Raw genomic sequence first — 21,654 nt, 5'->3', positions numbered from 1 at the left:
GGCTTTGGATCGGCTCAGATCCGGCCGTTGTTGCCATTTTGGGAGTGAACCAGCAGATGGAAGACCTCTCTGTCTCTGCCTCTGCATCTCTGTAACTTTGTCTTTCAAATATACAAATAAATCTTAAAAAAAAAAAATTGACTGGTTAAGCTAGGGAAGGAGGATTCACACTGGCAGCTGCCCTAATCAGAAAGTAACTTCCATCACTGCGCAGGAGGAAGAAGGTGAGATGTGCTCACCTGGTTGGGGGTAGGCAAGCAACAGGAGTAAGGCACAGAGCATCGCTCACGGCTGGGGTTGTCTTCCGAGCAGCTGAAGTACATGTTCTGGGACCAGTCCTTGTAGGAAATCCCTCCACAGCAGCTGAACTGCAACAGAGCCCAGCACAGGGCGTAAGGACCTCCCCATCCTCACCCTGAGCGGAACAAGGGATTTTCAGAGTGACCCAGAGTCCAAGATGAGCACCACCTGCAGCTTCAGGTCGGGTTTAACATGATCTTGAACCCAGAACTCAGGCTCCCCTTATTTCTTTATTTATTTGATAGGCAGAGTGACAGAGAGAGAGAGAGAGATCTTCCATCTGCTGGTTCACTCCCCACATGGCTCCGCATTCCACCCAGCTTCCTGCTAATGCATTCAGGAGGCAGCAATGATGGCTTAAGTGCTTGAGCCCTATCACTTGTGTGGGAGACCCAGATGGGGTCCTGGCCCCTGGCTGCGGCCTGGCCTAACCCTAGCTGCTGTGGGAATCTGAGGAGTGAACAGGGGGATGAAAGACCTCTCTCTGTCTCTTTCTCTGTCACTCTGCCTTTCAATGAATAAAAAAGTCAAATACAAATAAAACCAAGTAATGTACTTAATGCCACAGATCTGTACACTTAAAAGTGGCAAATTTTGTTATACATATTTTACCATATAATTTAGAAAATGTAACCCTTAAATAGATAATCACAAATCTGCCCTGTTCCTCCTCCTACAGGTAACCACTTATAATGGTTCCTTACAAATCCTTCCAAATTCTTTCTGTAAATACGGATATGTATTCTTTCCTCTTTCTTTTTTTACACAAATGGTAGATTACTATATATACCATTCTGTGTCCTTAAAAGTACTTTGAAATCACTCTGCCGCTCAGCATAGATTTTTGCCAACCCCCTTACCAGAATCCATTACCTGGCAGGTAACCAGGAGGCACCCGGGCCTCCAGGGTGAGGAGGTAAACTTTTGCCCACACCCCCGTGCTCAGCCCGTACCTTCTGCTGGCCGAAGTCGATGAGGTTCTGCAGATCCAGGTCATCGCGGTAGTGCACAATGGCGTTGTTGATGATCTCACTCACTTTCCCCCGAGCCTGCCGGAGACAGTGCTAATTTCTACCCTGTCCCTCCCTACAGAAATAACGGAGACCCTCGAAAGCAAAACCAGTGCCCAACAAAGGAAGGCTGCCACTTCCAAAGCCCATCCATCCCTGGGCCCTTGGGCACCCGAGGGCAAGAGCAAGGCTGGATGGACCTGCTGTGGCCACTTCTCAGCTACCCCGCCGGGGTCCCAGCGTTTATGCTTGAACACTATGACCACAGAGCATCCACACTTGCTGAGGGAGGCGAAGCATTGAAGCTGCACAGATCTTAGCAGAGAAGGGCTTACTGAGCCGAGGCACTGACCTCTAGTGGACACGAGGGAACTGCATGTTTTAGACTCAAAACAGACCTCAGTTATCTTTTAGGGTTTTTACTAAGCCAAAAGGACTGGAAAAGTCTGAGTTGATGAAGAGGCTCTTAATTCTGGTTCCTGATTCAAAGGACTGGCATTGAATGGAAGATCGTTGCCAGATACGGTAAGCACTGCTCAAAATCTTGTTCTCCCTTCCCCTCCCCTTGGCTCTCACACACACACACTCGCACACACACGCACACACACACTTTAGGAACAGGCTCTCCACATTGTCTGTAACCCAGTCCTCTGTGGATTATCAGAACTATGTGTTCATGGAACTTCCTTCCTGTTGACCTCCTGGAGGAACAGTCTTACAACCTTGAAATTCTCTTTAGACGTGGCATAGACTCATCCCACCCCCCTTTCAAAGGCTGGTGCTTCTCAGGGGAAGGCGCTGTGGTTAATGGATCAGGCTGGAGCCCTGAGATGGCCTCGGGGCTCCAGGGTTACCTGGTCTGAGAAGACGAAGCCCAGGATCCCCGCGGCCAGCTGCAGCAGGAACACGACGGTGAGGCAGAGGGAGAACTGTGGGGAGCAGGCAGGGCCAGGAGGCAGTCTCAGCACTCTGGGCAGCAGCCCCTCCCCAGGAAGTGGGAGGCGCTGGGGGCCACAGGGCACTTCTCCCAGATGCCCCACGCATGGGAGACAGCTGTCTCTGCCCATGCCGGGCCACCTGGCGCTGGGCCCCCCAGTGACGAGTGGACAGTCCGGGCTTTGGGGTTGGGTGGGCCAGAGGAAAAGGTAGAGGTGGCAGGGAGGGGCGGTAACCGGAGGTCAGCGGGCACCTGGGGACTTCCCAGTGGGCCCTTGGGCACTCACTGTCTGCAGGAGGCAGATGTTCTCCCGGAGGGACCCAATGCAGCCACAGAAGGTGAGCAGGAACATGAGGACACCCACCACGATCAGCAGGATGGCCGGGTCCACCGCCAGACAGGCCAGGGCTGCTTCTGGGAGAGGGGCCTACCCTTAGTTTGAGCCTGCACCCAGGGATGGATTCCCCAGGCGAGGGAATCTCCGCTGTGGTCAGGGGAAGCAGAACTCCTCCCCACACCTCTGCCTGCCCCTCCAGAAAGCACCGAGGCGCTGAGTCTGAGGAACTAGCGGAGCGAGAGCTTGTACTCCTGGGCTTTAGGAGAGGAGGCGCCGCTTAGGGTCCAGGAGGGAGTGAGAGCGTCAGCTCCCAGCTCTGCAGACTCATGTCCCGGAGACTCAGTGCACTGGGAGAGGAAGGAGGCTGCGCGACTCCAGGACAGCGCCAGGCAGGGGCTGCAGCCCTGGCCTGTTCTCCCAGAGCCCAGAGCCTACCTTCTTCCCCAGACACTTTGTAAGCCTACCGCGTCGGCACCCAGCAGGCTCAGGGAGAGCTATCTGACGCCTTGGCAGGGAGCAGTAGGATCTGGCTGTGGGGGCGCCGCCTCCTTTAGCCCCAGTACTCAGACAGGAGTGCATGCAGGGGGGCTGGGGCTGAAGGAGGCAGAGGAGGAAGGGGCGTGGTGGAGGGAGAGCGGTAGCCCACCTGCGTGCTTCATCAGCCGAGCGTAGACGCCCACAGCCACCATCACCATGGAAATCACCTGTGGAGACAGGGCATGAGCTCCTGAGATCCTGGAGAGGAGACAGTCCTGAACACTGTGCACAGCCTTCCAGAAAAGCAAGAGGGGTGACTTTCCCAGGACCCAGCGGTGGACATCTTTCTCCGGCCCAGGAAGAGTGCTGATAGAATCTGCCAGAGCTCTGCTTCCACCAGAGACCTTATCTCATTCGCTCCTCACAACACAATTACCTTGTGCGGGAGATATTATCTCCACTTTCAGATAAGGAAGCTAAGGTTATACAAAGTTAATACAGAATAGTGACTAAGAACATGGGCTTCAGACAGAGTCAAGCTTGGGCCCACGTGGGACAAATGTCCAAGCCTCAGTTTCTGTATCTGAAGATGGGAATTAAAACAAACCATATCCAGCAGCTGGTGTTGTGGTGCAGCAGGTTAAGTCACCATTTGCAAAGCCAGCATCCCATATCGGAACGCTGGTTCCAGTCCCAACTGCTCCACTTCTGATCCAGCTCTCTGCTACCATCCATGCCTGTGAAGTCAGTGGAAGACAGCCCAAGAATCAGCAGATAGAAGATCTCTCTGTCTCCATTACTCTGCTTTTCAAATAAATACATACATCTTAAAAAAAATCCATAAACTGGGGCCGGTGCTGTGGCTCACTTGGCTAATCCTCTGCCTGTGGCACTGGCATCCCATATGGGTGCAGGGTTCTAGTCCTGGCTGCTCCTCTTCCAGTTCAGCTCTCTGCTGTGGCCCAGGAGGGCAGTGGAGGATGGCCCAAGTGCTTGGGCCCCTGGCCCCGCATGGAGACCAAGAAGAAGCTCCTGGCTCCTGGCTTTGGATTGGCGCGGCGCTAGCCATAATAGCCATTTGGGGAGCGAACCAAAGGAAAGAAGACCTTTCTCTCTGTCTCTCTCACTGTCTAACTCTGCCTGTCAAATAAAAAAAAATCCACAAACTGTATCTAATAAGATTGCTGTGAGAATTAAAATAATACATGGCAGGGCCGGTGCTGTGGCACAGCAGGTTAAAGCCCTGGCCTGAAGCGCTGGCATCCCATATGGGCACCAGTTCTAGTCCTGGCTGCTCCTCTTTTGATCCAGCTCTCTGCTATGGCCTGGGAAAGCAGTGGAGGATGGCCCAAGGGCGTGGACCCCTGCACCCATGTGGGAGATCCAGAAGAAGCTCCTGGCTCTAGATCGGCACAGCTCCAGCTGTTGTGTCCATCTGAGGAGTGAACCAGTGGATGGAAGACCTCTCTCTCTGTCTCTCCCTCTCTCTGTAACTCTTTTAAGTAAATAAAATAAATCTTAAAATAATAATGCATGGAAAGCATTTATTTGTATTTACCTGATGGTAAATATAATCATTACTAATAGTTACCTTGTCCAGAGTCACATAGAAACTGTGAAAGTTGGAATTATCTACTTATTTCAAAGGCAGAGTCAGAGAGAGAAAGAGAAAGAGAGCAAGAGAAAGGGGAAGATATTTTTATCTGCTGGTTCAATCCCCAAATTCCCCCAACAGTTAGAGCTGGGCCAGGCTGAAGCCTTGAGCCTGGAATTCCAACCAGGTCTCCCACATAGGTGACAGGGACCCAAGAATTGGGTCATCACTCACTGCCTGCCCAGGTGCATCAGCAGGGAGCTGGATGGAAGCCAAGCAGCTGAGACTGGAACCAGCACTCTGATATGGGATGCGGGCATCTCATCCAGCGGCTTCACTGGCTGTGCTAAAACACCTGCCCCTATGAATGCTGATCCACCTACTGCAAAGGGAAGGTCTTATAGCTAAAGCATACTGCCAGCTCTCTAACCTTCTTGGAGATCAACGTGGTTTCAAGTGCAAAAATAAAGGTGTGCACCAACATCAAAGGGCATGTGCATGAATGAATGTGTGTGCACAAATACTGGCCACCTTTATAACTCTGATCCCCGTGTGGAGCAATGCAGGAATCTGGAATCTTTACATTTTCATGGTTTCTTCCTGAGTGAACAAACCCATCGGGGCTACCAGAAGTCTCCCGGCCCCTGGGAATGCAGGGCAGCCCCAGTATGTACCGCCTCTGCTACTCTGTCTTTGGGCTGTCTCTAGGCCGGTGCTAAGCAGCCGCTGTCTGTCGCCATGGCAATAGATGGGGTCAAGCTTTGGCAGGAGAGAGTTCTCAGCAGCAGGGACTTGACCAACTCAGTGGGAGGGAGCTGGCTGGCCAGATTCCACTGTCCTGTGAGACAGAAACCAGGGGGAAAGAGGCAGCTGGGAGCTTTGGTGGGCGAAGGGAGCCTGGCCCCTAGAACAGGTAAACAGGGTTGGGCCAGTCGCTTAGTAAAGACCTTCTACCTGTGGCCCCCTTGATAAAGGGCCTCTGCCACCTGCTAGGGGAGGCGATAGTGTGCATGCCACAGTGGATGGCAAACCCTCATCTAAAACCATGCATGTCATGACCTTTCTCTGCCTGTATGCACGTCCTTCTCTCCCTGCCCCCATCGTTTGACCCTGCCTCTGATTCAGGGGCCAGTGCCATCTGCCGGCCTTCACACTGTCCAGAAGAGTGGGAGTGGCCTGCTGAGTGGCATGTGGGGCTGGGGGTACGAGCTGGCTTCTCATCCCACAGCCAGCCAGGCTCAGGGAGCACAGGCAGAGGCAGGGAAACCCCACACAGAGATGCAGCTGTCCCCTGGCTTGGTCCCCAGGGAGACACTGCAGGAGGGTGGTGTAGCCTCTGGGAGGTGGGGCCCCGTGGAAGGTCCTAGGGCTACTGGAGTGTGTCCTCAGAAGGTGGTTCTCAAGAAAGCACTGTTAACCAAAGCCTGAGTTTGACCCCACCCAGCCTCTCTGCTCCTGGTTCAAGATGTGACTGCTTGCCTGAACACGCACAGCTGCTAGTGCCACCCACCACCCACCGTGGGACCCTCATCAGAATCCAGTTGATGCAGGCACTGTGCCCTTGAACCTGTAACTGTGAACTAAACCAGCCTCCCTTTTCTTCCTAAGTAGCCTGTGCCTGGTGTTGTGTAGCAGTAATGCAAGGCTGACTAATCTACCAGCCCTATGCCAGGTGAGTGAGCCTCTCTGCCTACCCTTGGAAACTCACCAGATCCAATTCTAATTCTAAATATCATCTTACTGATTCATTTAAAAATACGTATCTGCGCTTTCTGTTGTTCCCAGACTCCTGTTTTTCAAATGTAAAAAATTTAGTAAGATGCATGAAGTACTTTAAACAGTCTGTGGAAGGGCCAGTGTTGTGGGGCACTGGGTTAAGCCAAGGCTTGCAATATCAGCATCCCACGTTGGGACGCTGGTTCGAGTCCCAGCTGGCTGGCATCCCACATGAACACTAGGTTCAGACTTGGCTGCTCCACTCTGCTCCAGCTCCCTATGAATGCAACCTGGGAAAACAGTGGAAGATGGCCTGAGTCCTTGGGCCCCTGCCACTCACATGGGAGACTTGGAGTTCTTGGCTCCTGGCTTTGACCTGGCCCCGCCCAGGTCACAGAGGCCATTTGGGGAGTGAACAAGCAGGTAGAAGATCTCTCTTTGTCTCTCCTTCTCTTTGCCTTTCCAAAAAAAAAAAAAAAAAGTGGAAAAATGGAATTTTAAAAGGTATGTTTATTTTAGTGAAGGATTGTGAAATGTAATCACAACTGTGAGAAAAAGGCAAGAGGGTCACAATCAGAGAAGGAGGAGGGCCGGCACTGTGGCATAGTCGGTATGCTGCCTAAGACGCCAGCATATCACATGGGTGTGCCGGTTCAAGTCCCGGTTGCTCTACTTCCAATCCAATTCCCTGCTACTGCACCTGGGAAAGCAGCAGAAGATAGCCCAAGTGCTTAGGCCCCTGTAGCCATGTGCAGGACCTGGAAGAAGCTCCTGGCTTCAGTCTGTCCCAGCTCTGGCCACTGAGGCTCCATTTAGGGAGAGAAGCAGCGGATGGAAGATTTATCTCTGTAACTCTCCCTTTCAAATAAATAAATCTTGACCAGAAAGGAAAAAAAAAAAAAAAGGCCAGCACTGTGGCATAGTGGGTAAAACCACTGCCTGCAGCACTTGTATCCCACGTGGGTGGTGGTTTGAGTCTTGGCTGCTCCATTTCTGATCTAGCTCCCTGCTAACGGCCTGGGAAAGAAGTGGAGGATGGCTAAAGTTCTTGGACCCCTGCACCCATGTGGGAGACCCAGAAGAAGCTCCTGACTCCTGGCTTCAGATCAGCCCAGCTCCGGCCATTGTGGTCATCTGGGGAGTGAACCAGCAGATGGAAGACCTCTCTCTCTCTCTCTGTAACTCTGCCTCTCAAAAAAAAAATTAATTAATAAATAAAATAAATAAATAAATAAAAATCAGAGATGGAGACATGACCATGGAAGCAGAGGTTGGCATGAACTAAAGGACGTGGGCAGCCCCTGAAAGCTGGATCAAGTGAGGATGCAGTCCTCTCTTAGAGACCCCAGAAGAAACGCAACACACCCAACACCTTAACTGTAGCCCAGTGAGACCTGTTTTGGACTCCTGGTGTCCAGAAATGTAAAAAAATGAATTTGTGTTGTTTTAAGCCATGAGGCCTGGGTAATTTGTTGTAACAGCAATGGAAAACCAATGCACTATCCAAATCCATTTCATCAGGTGCTAAGGTACTGAGAGAACCTAAAATCCATGGCTTATATGGCAGCAGGGACAAGAGCATTCGTAGCCTAAGCAGTGGCTCTCAATCTTGGCTGCCAATACAATCACCTGGCAGGTACTGTGGGGCAGTGGGTTAAGCCACTACTTGGGATGCCCGCATCCCATACCGGAATGCCTGATTCTAGTCCTGGCTACTCTGCTTCTGATCAAACTTCCTGCTAATGTGCCTGAGAGGCAGATCATGGTCCATGTACTTGAGTTCCCACCATCCACATGAAAGACCCGGATGGAGTTCTGGGTCCGGATGGAATTCGGCCTGGACCAGCCCCAGGTGTTGCAGGCATTTAGGGAGTGAGCCAGCAGAAGGAATATAATCACAAGACCTCTCTGTCTCTCCCTTTCTGTCACTCTGGTCTTTAAAAAAAAAAAATCTCTTGGGGATTCAGTGGTAGGTAAGACACTTTGAAAACTCTGGACGCCTGACTCTGGTCTCCTGCCAATGCAGACCCTGGGAGGCAACAGGATGGCTCAGGGAATTGGGCTCCTGGGCCCACGTGGGAAACTTGGCTCGAGTTTCCAGCTCCCAGCTATGGCGTTTAAAGAGTACACCAGTGTTCTCCCTAATCTGGTGTTAAAACCCAGGAAACAAGAGTTCTGAATGTGTTCCAGGTGATTCCAATGTACAGCCAAGTTTGAGAAGCTACAAGCCTAAAGCATGATCAGCCAGGCATCTGCAGAAGCAGATGCAGGCTACATTGAAACAGGCTCAGGACTTTAATATTTCATATTTCTGGTGCTCTCCCCTGAGCTCTCCGATTCTGCATTTCACAGCTTGACCTCTCAGACCTCCAGCCCTGCCCTTGCCTCCCACCCCGGATTCCTCAAAGCTACGGCCAAAGTTAGTACTGCTGCTGTTAATAGCACCACACTGTAGAGTTGAATACAACTTTAGAAATGGGCTCGGTCACTCATTCCTTTGTGTAGTCGAGGCTAGAAGAGCAGAAGTGACAAGTGACCAAGTGCATATGGGTGCAGCTGCAAAATCTGGACTAAACTCAAATTTTCAGCCCCATTCTGGACTCTTTCCACTATATCAGTCTTTACTACAAAATCCTATGGCACCCACAGCAGCACCATGGCCTCCTTTTAGGATGAGGATGGAGGTAAAGACACGACCCTTCTGACGATGGCTTTCCGTAGCCTGGCAGCCAACTTTTAAAAGCTACAATTTTAAAAATACCTGAGTCTAGTTTCTAGCAAAATGAATGTTCCTGAAAAGTTGTTGATAAAGTTATATAAAATAATTTGCATGCACCAGTGCCTTTATCTTTATGTTCTTGTAATGAAAACAGGTGTTCCCCGGGCTCTGTGGAAAGATGGACCAGGGCAGGAAATTTACAAGATGAGCCTGGAGCATTCTGTTGTGCCAGACAGTAGGGAAGCGCTCAGTAACAAAACTGCACCGACGCGGGTGAGCCAAAGGGACACAGGAGCCAACTGAAAGAGCTGCTAATGGCCAAAACTGGAATAATTTCTTTAAAAAAATTTTATTTATTTATTTGAAGGGCAGAGTGTCTGAAAGAAAGAAAAACAGAGAGGAGTATTATCGGTTCACTCCCCAAAAGCCTGCAACAGCCAGAGCTGGGCTGGGCTGAAGCCAGGAGCCAGGAGCCAGGAGCCCCAGCCAGGTCTCCCTCAGGCACAAGAGCAGGAAGCTGGATCCGCAGCAGAGCTGGGACTGGAGCCCAGGCACTGTCACGTGGGACGAGGCATCCCAAGGGGCATTAACCCCTCGTGGCACAACCCCCATCCCCAAACTGGAACAATGTGATCATCACAATAAAGCAGGAAATGTGGACTTATTATCTGAGGTATAAAATACGTATCTGTGAGTGCGTGCTGCTATAACTTAATGAGGGCAAAGAGGCCAAGCTCCCATGCGGAAGGCTCCGCACAACTGATGCAGACATGCCGCCCTGGGGAGATGGACACGACTCCTCGCTGCTTCGGAGTGTGCTGTGCCATGACTTCCCTCTAAAGGGCACAGTCCGGGTAAGGCGGGAGAGAGGCCGCCAGTGCAGACGCCTGACTCGCACAGCCTCAGCTGGGCGACCGGGTCAGCGCCAAGCACAACACTGAGAAATCACTGGTGCGAGAGGCAGCGTGTGATGAAGGTGGCACTGTACCTCCAAGGTCTTCCTTCCTGGACCCCATAACCCGGGGTAAACATGAGAAAAACACCAGGTTAGTTCCACAGAACACCGGAGCAGCCCTCCTCAAACTCTGAAGGTCACCACAAATAAGGAAAGCCTGAGAAACTGTCAGGGCTAACAGGAACATTAAATAAAAATAAGGAGTAACCTGCGGGCCAGATAACGCTCACTGTGACAAACGTCTCATGCTAACGCAAGATGTTAATAACTAGGGCCAGCACCGTGGCTCACTTGGCTAATCCTCTGCCTGCGGCGCTGGCACCCCAGGTTCTAGTCCCGGTTGGGGCACTGGATTCTGTCTCAATTGCTCCTCTAAAAAAAATAAAAATAAAAAATAAAAAAAATAATGCGTAATGAGGCGTGGGGTACATGGAAACTCCATAACGCTAAAACTGCCCTAAGAAATAGAAGTCTATTTTTTTAAAAGCCACTCCCAATTTGCTAGTTTGTTTCCTCTACATTTTTCATATCAGATTTTCTTTTTTTAAAAAAAGATTGTCATTTATTTGAAAGGCAAAGGGAGATGGATCTTCCATTTGTTGGCTCACTTTCCAAATGGCCGCAATAGCAGGGGTTGGGTCAGGCTGAAGCCAGGAGCCAGGAACTCCATCCAGGTCTCTCACATGGGTGGCAGGAACTCTAGAATTTAAGTCACTATCCACTGCTTCCCAGGTGCATTAGCAGGGAGCTGGATCAGAAGTAGAGCAGCTGGGACTCAAATCAGCACTGTGATGTGGGATGTGGGCATCTCAAGTGGCAGCTTGACCCCACCTCTGGTTTAAATAAGGTTTTCCACCATCTTCACTGTTAAAATGATCATATTAAATGTTAAAGGCAACAGATAGATCGGTCTAAGTTTAAAAGGGATGATAAGTACCCGGTAAAAATAATAGAATTAAAAAGGAAGGAAGGACCAACATGGGAAGCAGTCCACACAGCAGACTCCTAGAATGACATTCGCAGTAAATAACACTCTGACCTCAGAATCAACCCTTAAGGCTTCCTGGTCGGGCTGAAAGGCCTGCCAGAGCATTTCAGGTATGGAAAGACAAGACTCTGTGCAAAAAAAAAAATATCCTACACGGAGGATCTCTGTGAGACCTCAGAGGAAAGAAAGGGTCATCAAAGAAGGAGACACTCTTCTCTGAAGGGAGGAGAGAATATCCACTTTGCTTATGGCCGTGTCCAAATACCGATGGAGTCTGTGGTCACAAAAGGCTTCCATAGCCTTGGCAGCCCATGGCAAGAGTCTCGGATGATCACCGATGTCATAAAAAAAGAGTGTTAACTGTTAAAGGAACAACAGTAGTCACTGTGCACCTGCTCCCCATGTAGGACCTCTGTCCTTATTGGATTGTAATATGAGAATCAACTGCAAATTCTCTCCCCAAACTGTACTCTATATGTTGTGTGTGGGCATGGGTACAAATTGTTGAAGTCTATGATTAGCATAGGGTTGGTCTTCTGTATATAAAGTCATACTAAAAATGAACCATAATGAAGAAGGAGATGGGAGAGGGAGTGGGAGGTGGAATGGGAGCGGGGGGGCGGGGGGAGAACCACTATATTCCTAAAGTTGTATCTATGTAAAAATGCATTCATTAAATAAAAATTTTAAAAAACAAATCAAGTTTTCTTAATCTGGGGTTTATTTGCTAATACTGGTAAAAACTTTAAATAGGGTGATTTCCTCCCACTCATACCAAAGCTTAAGGCAGTGGATTTTTTTTTTAAGATTTATTTATTTATTTGAAAGGCAGAGTTACAGAAAGACAGAGAAGGAGAGACAGAGAGAGATCTCCCATCCACTGGTTTACTTCCCAGATGGCTGCAACAACTGGGGCTGGGCCAGGCAGAAGTCAGGAGTCAGGGTACAGGGGCCCAAGGACTTAGGCCATCTTTCGCTGCTTCCCCAGCCACATTAGCAGGGAGCAGCCAGGACTTGAGCTGGTGCCCCATTAGGATGCCGGCTCTGTAGGCCGTGGCTTTACCTGCTGTGCCACAGCGCCGGCATCAAGGCAGTGGATCTTGAAGCTGTTCAGTTGGCAGAGTGCTGGGAAGTGACAGAACTGCTGGTATACACCATAGATTGTGATATATTAAATTCTTCTTTTAACTTTAATGCACCATTACTGCAATCTAATTTACAGCCCATATCTAACTTACCTCAATATCCCCATGATGTCCAGTGAAAGTCCCCCTCCCCCTTTTCTGATCTAGGATCCAATCATAGGTCATGCACTGCACTGAGTGATTGGGTCTCTGTCCTTTAGCCTCAATAGTCTCCTAGTTTTTGTTCTTCTCTCAAATTTTCTTCCTTTTTGGTTTTTCAAGACACTAACTTTCTAACATTTCTAGAAAAGTACATCTGATATGATGTTCACCATTTTAATGTACTTTTACGATGCTGGGTGATCATCACCACTTCTATCAACCCGAGGAGTTTTCACATCACCGAACGCAGCAGCCCAGAACCCCCGAAGCAGTCTCCCCACTCCCTCCACTCTCCCCGGCCCCTGGCAGCCACAAAGCTGTCTCTAAGGACTTTCCTACTCTGGATATCTCCTAAGGATGGAGTCAAACACATGTGGCTCTTTACTGAGCATCATATTTTCAAGGTCCATCCATGCTGTAGCGTGTCAGCACTTCATTTCTTTCTGTGGCTGAATAGTATTCCATTGTATGGACGTAAGACAACGTGTTTCTCTCTTCATGCACAGGTGGACAGGTGGGCTGTCTCCACCTTTTGGCTGCTGTGAATATCAAGTTTTTGTTTGAATATCTGTCTTCAGTTAAAAATTTTTTTAGATTTATTTATTTATTTGAAAGGCAAAGTCATGGGGGGGTACAGAGAGATCTTCTACCTGTTGGTTGGTTCATTTAGTCACAATAGCTGGGTCTGGGCTAGGCTGAAACCAGGCTGGAGCTCCAGGCAGACCTCTCTCTGCACATGGGTGCAGATAATCAAAGACTTGGGCCATCCTCTGTTGCTTCCCGAGGCCTATTAGCAGGGAGCTGGATTGGAAGCAGAGCAGCCGTGACTCAAACTGGCACTCACATGGGTTACTAGCATTGCAGACGGTGGCTTAACCAGCTGCCGACAACCCCAGCCCCACTTCTCATACTTTTGCTTCATTTCTTGTGGGGCTGCAGTTTCACCTTCCTGCCAGCACTGCGTGAGGGCTCTGATTCCTCCCAGCCCTTGCTCATACTCATCTGACATTTTTTTGGACATTGATGTTTTTGAGAAATCCAGGCCAATTATTTCCCAGAATGTCCCTCAATTATGATCTGGCTGTTTCCTCACAGTGAGATTCTGCTTGCGCATTTTTGACAGGAATCTGTAACACAAACATTGTTGTGTTCTGTGTATTCGGTGAGGAAGCACAACATATTAATTTCAATCATAGAAACAAGCAACAAAAAAATAAAGAAATAAGAAACAATTCTGCTAACAGATGATGTGGCTGCTAAGAGCATGTCTCTGCATCTCATAGGTTTTTTTTTTTTTTTTTTTTTTTTTTTTTTTTTTGATAGGCAGAGTGGACAGTGAGAGAGAGAGACAGAGAGAAAGGTCTTCCTTTGCCATTGGTTCACCCTCCAATGGCCACCGCGGCCGGCGCGCTGAGGCCGGCGCACCGCGCTGATCCGATGTCAGGAGCCAGGAGCCAGGTGCTTTTCCTGGTCTCCCATGGGGTGCAGGGCCCAAGCACCTGGGCCATCCTCCACTGCACTCCCTGGCCACAGCAGAGGGCTGGCCTGGAAGAGGGGCAACCGGGACAGAATCCGGCGCCCCTACCGGGACTAGAACCCGGTGTGCCGGCGCCGCTAGGCGGAGGATTAGCCTAGTGAGCCGCGGCGCCGGCTTCTGCATCTCATAGAACAATACGGGCAGTATTCTAAAGAAACTGCTTCCCAGTCCCCCATGACATCTGGTTGCCCACTTGCCCTCCCTTTTGCCCGTTCTTAGTGGCAAATAACTAGCTGCAGGCACTAAAATGTTCTTGAGAGAAAACAGGAAAATGCAGAAAGCTCTCCCCAGTATCTGGACTTCCTTTTTTTTTTTTTTTTTTTTTTAAGATTTATTTATTTATTTGAAAGGCAGAGTTACAGAGAGGCAGAGGTAGAGAGAGAGAGTCTTCTATCCTCTGGTTCACTCCCCAGATGGCTGCAATGGCCAATGGAGCTGGGCTGATCTGAAGCCAGAAACTTTCCTGGGTCTCCCACATAGGTTCAGGGGCCCAAGGAGCAGCTGGTACACAAACCAGCACCCACATGGGATGCCAGCACTGTTAGGTGGCAGCTTTACCCTCTATGCCACAACACTGGTGACCCTCCCTCCTTTTTAAAGATTTATTTATTTGGGGCTGGCGCTGTGGCACAGCAGGTTAATGCCCTGGCCTGAAGCGTCAGCATCCCATATAGGCGCTGGTTTGAGACTCGGCTGCTCCACTTCCAAACCAGCTCTCTGCTATGGCCTGGGAAAGCAGTAGGAGATGGCCCAATCCCTTGGGCCCCTGTACCCATGTGGGAGATCCGGAAGAAGTTCCTGGCTCCTGGCTTCAGATCGGTGCAGCTCTGGCCATTGTGGTCAATTGGGGAGCAAACTAGAGGATGGAAGACCTCTCTCTCTCTCTCTCTCTCTCTCTCTCTGCCTCTCCTCTCTCTGTGTAACTCTGACTTTCAAATAAATAAATAAATCTTAACAATTGATTTATTTACTTGAGAGGCATAGTTACAGTCAGACAGAAGGAGAGGTCTTCCATCTGCTGGTTCACTCCCCAAATGGCCACAATGGCTGGAGCTGAGCCGATCCAAAGCCAGGAGCCAGGAGCTTCTTCCAGTTCTCCCATGTAGGTACAGGAGTCCAAGCACTTGGGCCCTCTTCTGCTGCTTTCTCAGGCCACTAGCATGGAGCTGGATCAGAAGTGGAACAGCCAAGACTCGAACCAGCAGCCACATGGGATGCCCGCTCCACAGGCAGATGCTTACCCTGCTAAGCCACAGAGCAGGCCCCTTGACATCCTTTTTCTCACAAACTGGAAAAGATAGCGGTGATTGATGGTCTGAGGACGGGCCCTTCCAGCCCTAGGACACCCTTTGGGGCCATCAGCTCCGAGAGAGGAGTGGATACAGGGCCCTGCGTGGAGGCTCTGACTGGGGGCTGCTCTCCTGGCTCTCGAGCTGCAACAGGATGGCTGCAGTCCAACCCACTTCTCCCAGGCCACACCTTAGGACGAGGCGGTGTGACAAGCCCTGAGGGGTACACCTGGGGAAGGCTCTTGGGATAACCGCTGGGCTCTGATCCGAGGCTATCTAGGAAGCTTCTCTGTAGCCTAGAAAGGCATCATCAATGACCTCCTCCTAGCTAACAGTGGGAATGTGAACAAAGTGGTTCAGGCTCAAAGCTGACGCTCTGCTAGGCTCGGGCCCCATCGCTTTGCTCCTCTTTTCCTGCTCCCTGGAGAAGTGCTTATCCAAGCACTCCAAGCCCACCCACAGCAGGTGGCCTCCAGGAGACAGCTCCAACCACAGCAGTAGTCGTGTGGAGTGCCAGACCCGCCAGCTCATTCAATTCCGACCACAACCCCCAGAGGGCACCAGTGCCTCCATGTACAACACCTGTGTTCAGAGCAGCCCTTCCAATGACTGCCCCCAGCTCACCTGGTTAGTGATTGGCTGAAGCGGGACCAGATGTCCGAACGTCCTCAAAGCCTCGGGACCTCCAGGTCCCAGCAAGCCCAGGGCCCCGGGTGCTCACCTGGACCACCAGGTGAGGTGGGAAGCAGCCGGCCATCTCCAAACCAGGTGGAGCTCAGGCAGGGGGTGGAAGACGGCACAGGGAGGTGACTGGGTGCCAGCGGAACCCGGGACGCATCTGGGGTGGGGGGTGGTCTCGGGATGGGGAAGTCCCAGCACAGCCACATAGGCCTGCCTTCTTGAGAAAGCCGTGACCTTGTCTGTCTCCATGTTCTCAAGTCCAGCGTGCAAGGAGCAGGTGGAACTAGTGTCTCGGCACCTGCTCCCCACCCTCTAAGTCTCCTTCCCTCTTCCCTAGAGGCGATGGTTGGGGGCAACTGAGGGTAGAACAATTCTCTGTGTGGGGATCAAAACCCCAGTCCTACTCAGGGGGAGGTGGGGAGGGAGGGGCTGCACCTCCAATTTCTCAGTCCTTTCTATCCTTATTTCTGGATGAAGTCAGAGGTGGCACAGCCTGCTGGACCTAACACAGGACCCTCTCAGCACCCAAGATCTGTGGCCACCTTGGCACTGCCCTGTCTGGGTTTGTCTACATGACACGGGCTCCGCCTTCTCCCTCTGGACTGGATAGTATGGTCCCACTGGATGGAGGAGTCCACGGGGCCCTTTCCTTGCCAAGGCCTGGAACCAACTCTTGAGTGTCTTCCAAGGTCATGAGCAAGGAAAGGAGGTCCCCAGGGCTCCCAGTAGGATAAACATTCAAACACACAGCCCTGGAGTGACCAGCCCGACACAGCCTGCCGCCAAGACCGAGCAAGCTCTGTGTCTGCCTTTATTCTTTTTAAAGGCTGCTTGAAGTCCACGGTTTCCTGCCTGGTACAAGGCAAACAGAGAGACCAGGGGAGTTCAGAAGGCATGCATGCGACCTGCATAGCAAAGGTTCTCATCTTCGTTTTTGGTGTTTCAGGGTTTTTTTGTTGTTTTTATAAAAGTAATCGACTGCTTCACCCACTGAAGCCGGCCTGGCCTACGAGGAAGGGAGGGGAGAAGATGGAGGAGGTGGCCTCGGCTTCCTGGCATCGCTGGAAGTGTGTGCGTGTGTGAGGGTGTGTGTCGCGTGTGTGTGTGTGCGTGGTGAGGGTGGAAGGCTGGAGACAGAAAGGCCTTTGCCACTCAGGGGGATCTTCCATAAGGCTTGATGTCTGGTAACCCCCTCACGGCTTCGGAGCCAGGTTACTGGAGAGGGACCTGAAGCTGGTCTGGAATGGTTCTGAGGACCCTGGAGATTCCCACCCAATGGTCCTGGCTAAGACACTACATGTCTTAAAGAGGCCTCACCAGTGGTGCAGACTGGCCTAAGGAGGAACTGGACAGGAGTCCACATATGTTGCCCTGGAAGTGAAAACCTCCAGATGCTGTTGAGAGTAATTACGAGGGCTGGTGCTGTGGCATAGTGGGTAAAGTCACCGCCTACAGTGCCACTATCCCATATGGGCACCAGTTTAAGTCCCAGCTGCTCCACTTCCCATCCAGCTCCCTGCTGTGGCCTGGGAAAGCAGTGCAAGATGGCCCAAGTCCTCGGGCCCCTGCACCCACGTGGGAGACCCAGAGGAAGCTCCTGGCTTCGGATTGTGGCCATCTGGGGAGTGAATCAGTGGATGGAAGACCTCTTTCTCTCCCCCAACCCCGCCCCACCTCTCCTTCTCTTTGTGTAACTCTGAATTTCAAATTAATTAATTAATTTTAAAAGAGTAATTATGCCGGCCCCAAGCAAGGCTGGAGGGGACAGCTGCAGTTTTCCTGGTCTGGCTGAGGGCGGGGCGTCAGGCCACAGGAGGACCGGCAGAGGAGGACACAGCTGGGCCCCTCACCACCGAAGATGCTTGAAGGCCTGTCCACCACGGACAGAGAAAGTGTACCGTGCTTCTGTCCTGTATGGTTTGCTCTCTCACTCGCCATTTAATAAACACTCAACAAGCCCACGGCCTGCCACACATAGCTAAGCCCTGAGAACCCAGAAGTGAAGAAGGCAGCTTCCAGCCTTAGCAGCCTCAAGTGCAGAGGGAAGACAGATAAAAGTAAACACTAACTGCAGCACAGAGAAGGGACCATCAGAGTACACATGAGGTGTCACGGGAGCCCTGAGCCACGGCCACCAAGGAAGCCTGGGCTGAGCCACAGGAGCTGAAGGTCCGAGCTTCTGGGTTCTGCCCATTTAGCTGCTGGCTGCTGTCCTCCGTGAGAAGGACCAGCCAGGAAGGAGGTGGCTGCTGTGGGCAGCGCTGATAATATGCCTGACAACGTGTGCCCACAGCTGATAAAGCAGGTGAGGAAAGGCAGCTACTTCTTAACCGAAACATTTTTTTAATTAAAACTTTTATTATTTATTTATTTGAAAGGCAGAGTGACACAGAGAGAGGGCTTTTCCATCTACTGGTTCCCTCCCCTGCCATGGCCGCCACCAGGGCTGCATCAGGCTAAAGCCAGAGGCTGGGAGACTGGAACTGCATCCGGGTCTCCCTGGGCACAGTAGTGGGAAGCTGGATCTGGAGTGGAGCAGCTGGGACTCGAATCGGCACTCCCATATGAGATGCTGGTGCCACAATGCCATCCCCTAAGATCCAAAGATTTACATACAACTCACAGAATCCTGGAGCAACTACTCCAGGTCGTGGGATCTCAATGATCAGCAACCCAGCAAGATAATTCTGGGGAGAAAACTGGAACTCCCAGGCCAGAGGGGAAGTGAGATTTGAAACATGCATTGGAGGCGTTGGTCCTGGTCCCAAAGGAGCCAGCCGCATTCTGAGTCAGACCCCAAACGCCCCAGGAGCTGGAGTCGGGAATCCCAGAGCAACCTACTTCCACCTCCACCGCTGAGCCTGAGCCCAGAGCACGCTGGCCACCTTCCCAACGTGTTCTCAGTGCAGATACAACCCTTCCCGCCTCCCACCCCCACACACGCAGCAACCCCAGCAGAAGCAGCAGCAGCGGGCCAGGAAATGTACACTGCCCACCAAGGTGCAGGCCCACGGCTCCATCCACGGGTGCTTCTGGGCAGAGGAGGGGAATTTGATTAGGATGGCGGAAGTGTGCACAGTACTTAGTCCCTGAAGGGCGGGCAGGAAGAAAGATGGCCCCTAGACTTTCAGCTGCCTGTGTGTGGAGTGTAACTCCGTGGCTCTCAGTGCGTGGGAGAAGTGACTCAGTAATGCCTGTCCAGTACAGTGCCCTAGGAACGGCAATGTCCCAGAGAGACCGGAACACAGAAAAATTCATCCTTGGATCCAACCCCAAGTCTCGAAGGAAGAAAGTCCCCAGAGTGATCCATTTACCTTTAAGTAGTTCACAGAGGCAGAAAAACGTCTCCATTAGGGGACAGAGATTAAGGACAGAGAGACAGGGACATGAGCTGGGAGTCACCCAGAAAGAACCCAGTCCTCCTGTCCTTCTCGGTGCTGTTTCCAGAGCCTCCGACCCTGACTCGAGTCTGCAGCAGGGCCAAGAAGGGGCGCTACTCTAATTTGGAGAGGTGCCAGCTTGGCTAGCCAGGTCCTCTGACCTTGAAGGAAGCGTTGCTGCCAATGTAAATGGGTCTAGGGAGCCAACCCTCTTCTTGGCTGTGACCTCCCGAGGTTATTTATCTAATTAAAGTGGCTAGGGTGGGGTGGGCAAGTCCAAGAAAGTGAGCATAATCCAAGTCTAATAGATGCACCCAGCTGCTGCCACTGGGGAGCAGAGATAAGAGAGAGGGGCTAATGGCTCCCGAGGAGACACGGGTAACTAGACCTGGGACCCAAGTGAGGTTCCCAGGATGTCAGCGCTGGCTCTGAGGGCTGTGCGTCACTAGCCTAGTGCACTGGCCTAGGCACATGTGAGCACATGTGGGCAGCTTCACTGGTACTTGCCCCGAGATGGGGAGTTCCCCTTGGCACATCCCCGCCCGGCAGAGGGGTGGTGAGGGATTTTCTTCTGTTCTTCCTTAACCTCCTGCTAGCCCACAGGAACTTGGGTTGACTGGTTAACTGCAAATACCGCCAGCTACGGTGGCAACCATCAAGGTCAAGGACTTCCCCTGGAGGCACGGGGCCTCAGTAGAAAAGTCAGCAGGCCAAGCCTGCTAACCAGCTGTTGGGTCTTGGATAAAACATCTCACATCTTTTGCTTGAGCCTTCTCGAACACACGTTGGGAATGCTGCACAAGATGCCTGCTGAAAATCTTTTTCCAATTCAAAAACTGAGAATTTGACAGGAGCCCAAACTTCCTCTCTCCCAGGAGCAGCATGGCTGGGAGTGAGCTGTCACCAGCATCCTCTGGGGCTCCTCTCATTTGTCCCAACAGGCTGGCACTTAGGTACTTTGTGCCTGCATTTCACACCACGGGCCCTGTGAAACCTTTCCAGCGACTGCCTTAGATGTCTGGTCTGCCCCCTCTCCTAGGAAACCTGTTTTAGACTCACAATTCCTCCCTCCTGCAAATCTGAAGCAGAGGTCTCAGACTGAGCCCGCCAAGGACAGCGGCTCCCACAGCAGCAGCGCTGGCACGCAGGGCGCAGGCAGAGACATGGGGGCGTGGGGGAGGGACCTCCCTGCGGTCTCTTTCCCCAGGCGCCCGGGGACTCTGCAGCCATGAAACAGGATCAAGCTAGCCTTTCACGATATTTCTGCATCCGGGATCACACCAGGTATGGTTTTACAGCAGAGGTAACCAAGGCCTACGGTCAGGGACCTATTTCCTCCATCAGTCATTCAACAGTTAATGGCAGAGTGCGAATGAGACGCCAGATGCCCAGGGCTGCAAGCCCGTACTTTTCCCACTTTTTCACCACCAAGCAGAAAATTCTGACAGGACCCCCCGCCGTCCAGCCCATCGCCCGAAAGCTGCCAGGCTCCAGGGTGGAGGGTGGTCCTAAGAAAGATAGAGCGAAGTTTGGAGCAGTGCGGGCATGGGGGCGGTATCCGGGTCTGGGGGCCATTCCTGCGTCTCCTTGGCCTCGGAGGTGGGGGTGCCCAGAGGCTGCAAAGGGAAAGCTGAAGCCCTGAGCCCGTGCTTTCGGAGGAAAACCAGAGGGAAGGTTTGGGATTTTTCCTCTCTTCTTCTTCTTTCTCTGCTGGCGGGGCCTTTCAGCCCCCAGGCCTGGAAGTCCCCCCAGTCGTGAATGTGCCAGTGGGTCTCCCTGGCGCTGACCGGAAAACCTGCTCCTCCCCCAAGCCCTCCTTTTCGGCCTGGCACGGACCCTCACCCGACACCCGAGAATACCCATAAGTCTTCACCGAAGCCCTTGCACAGCCCTCCTCCGACGCCCCTTCCAGACCCGGCGCCACCACGGTGTCCTCCCCAGGCGAACACCCCCCACCCCCCCAGCCAAGTGTCGTCAGCCCCGAAAACTAGGCAGCGCCGCTCACCTGGCTCGCCGCGCGCCGCGCATCCCGGGCCGCCCCCGCCGCCCTCCGGGGGACCCTGCAGCCCGACAGCCCCCACGACCCTCGACTCACCCAGAAGAGCATGTTGAAGAAGAAGAGCAGGTATTTCACCAGCGGGCTGACGAAGGAGAACTCCTCCCCGTAGGCGGCCGGCGCCGCGGGTCTGCGCGCCATGGTCCGCCGCCGCCCCGGGGGGCCTATCTCCCAGCGGCCGCCGGCCCACCTGCGCGCTCCGTGCCCGGGGGCATGAGCCGCGCCGCGGCGGGAGCCCGAGCGGCGGTGCAGTGGCGCGGCGGCGGGAGGCGCACGAGCCGAGCGTCGGGGCCGCCTCGGAAGCCGCCGGGAGTCGCCGGAGCCGCAGCGGGCAGCGTGCGCGACCGAGACTCCACCGCCGCGCAGGACCAGCCCGGCCCGCCCGGCTCCCA

General features: G+C 52.4%; 1 protein-coding gene across 3 annotated transcripts in view; it reads right to left on the bottom strand.

Moving 5' to 3' along the window:
• TSPAN33 (tetraspanin 33) overlaps window positions 1-21,654 on the bottom strand; it is a 24,001-nt gene extending 2,347 nt beyond the window's left edge. The window contains exons 1-6 of one of the 3 annotated variants that reach the window (XM_002712036.6): window positions 21,302-21,651; window positions 3,231-3,288; window positions 2,534-2,661; window positions 2,165-2,239; window positions 1,254-1,349; window positions 240-368 (exon numbers count right to left, since the gene is read on the bottom strand). In XM_002712036.6, coding sequence (XP_002712082.1) covers window positions 240-368; window positions 1,254-1,349; window positions 2,165-2,239; window positions 2,534-2,661; window positions 3,231-3,288; window positions 21,302-21,403 — 588 coding nt within the window. In that variant the 5' untranslated portion in view covers window positions 21,404-21,651. Of the gene's footprint in view, window positions 1-239; window positions 369-1,253; window positions 1,350-2,164; window positions 2,240-2,533; window positions 2,662-3,230; window positions 3,289-21,301 lie in introns of all 3 variants that reach the window. The other 2 variants (XM_008258217.5, XM_008258219.5) reach the window with 2 other exon arrangements.

Source organism: Oryctolagus cuniculus, chromosome 3 (assembly GCF_051225735.1).
Source record: "Oryctolagus cuniculus isolate XC-2025 breed Fujian yellow rabbit chromosome 3, ASM5122573v1, whole genome shotgun sequence".
NCBI classification, from domain to species: Eukaryota; Metazoa; Chordata; class Mammalia; order Lagomorpha; family Leporidae; genus Oryctolagus; species Oryctolagus cuniculus.
This window is presented reverse-complemented; position numbering and strand designations above follow the sequence as displayed.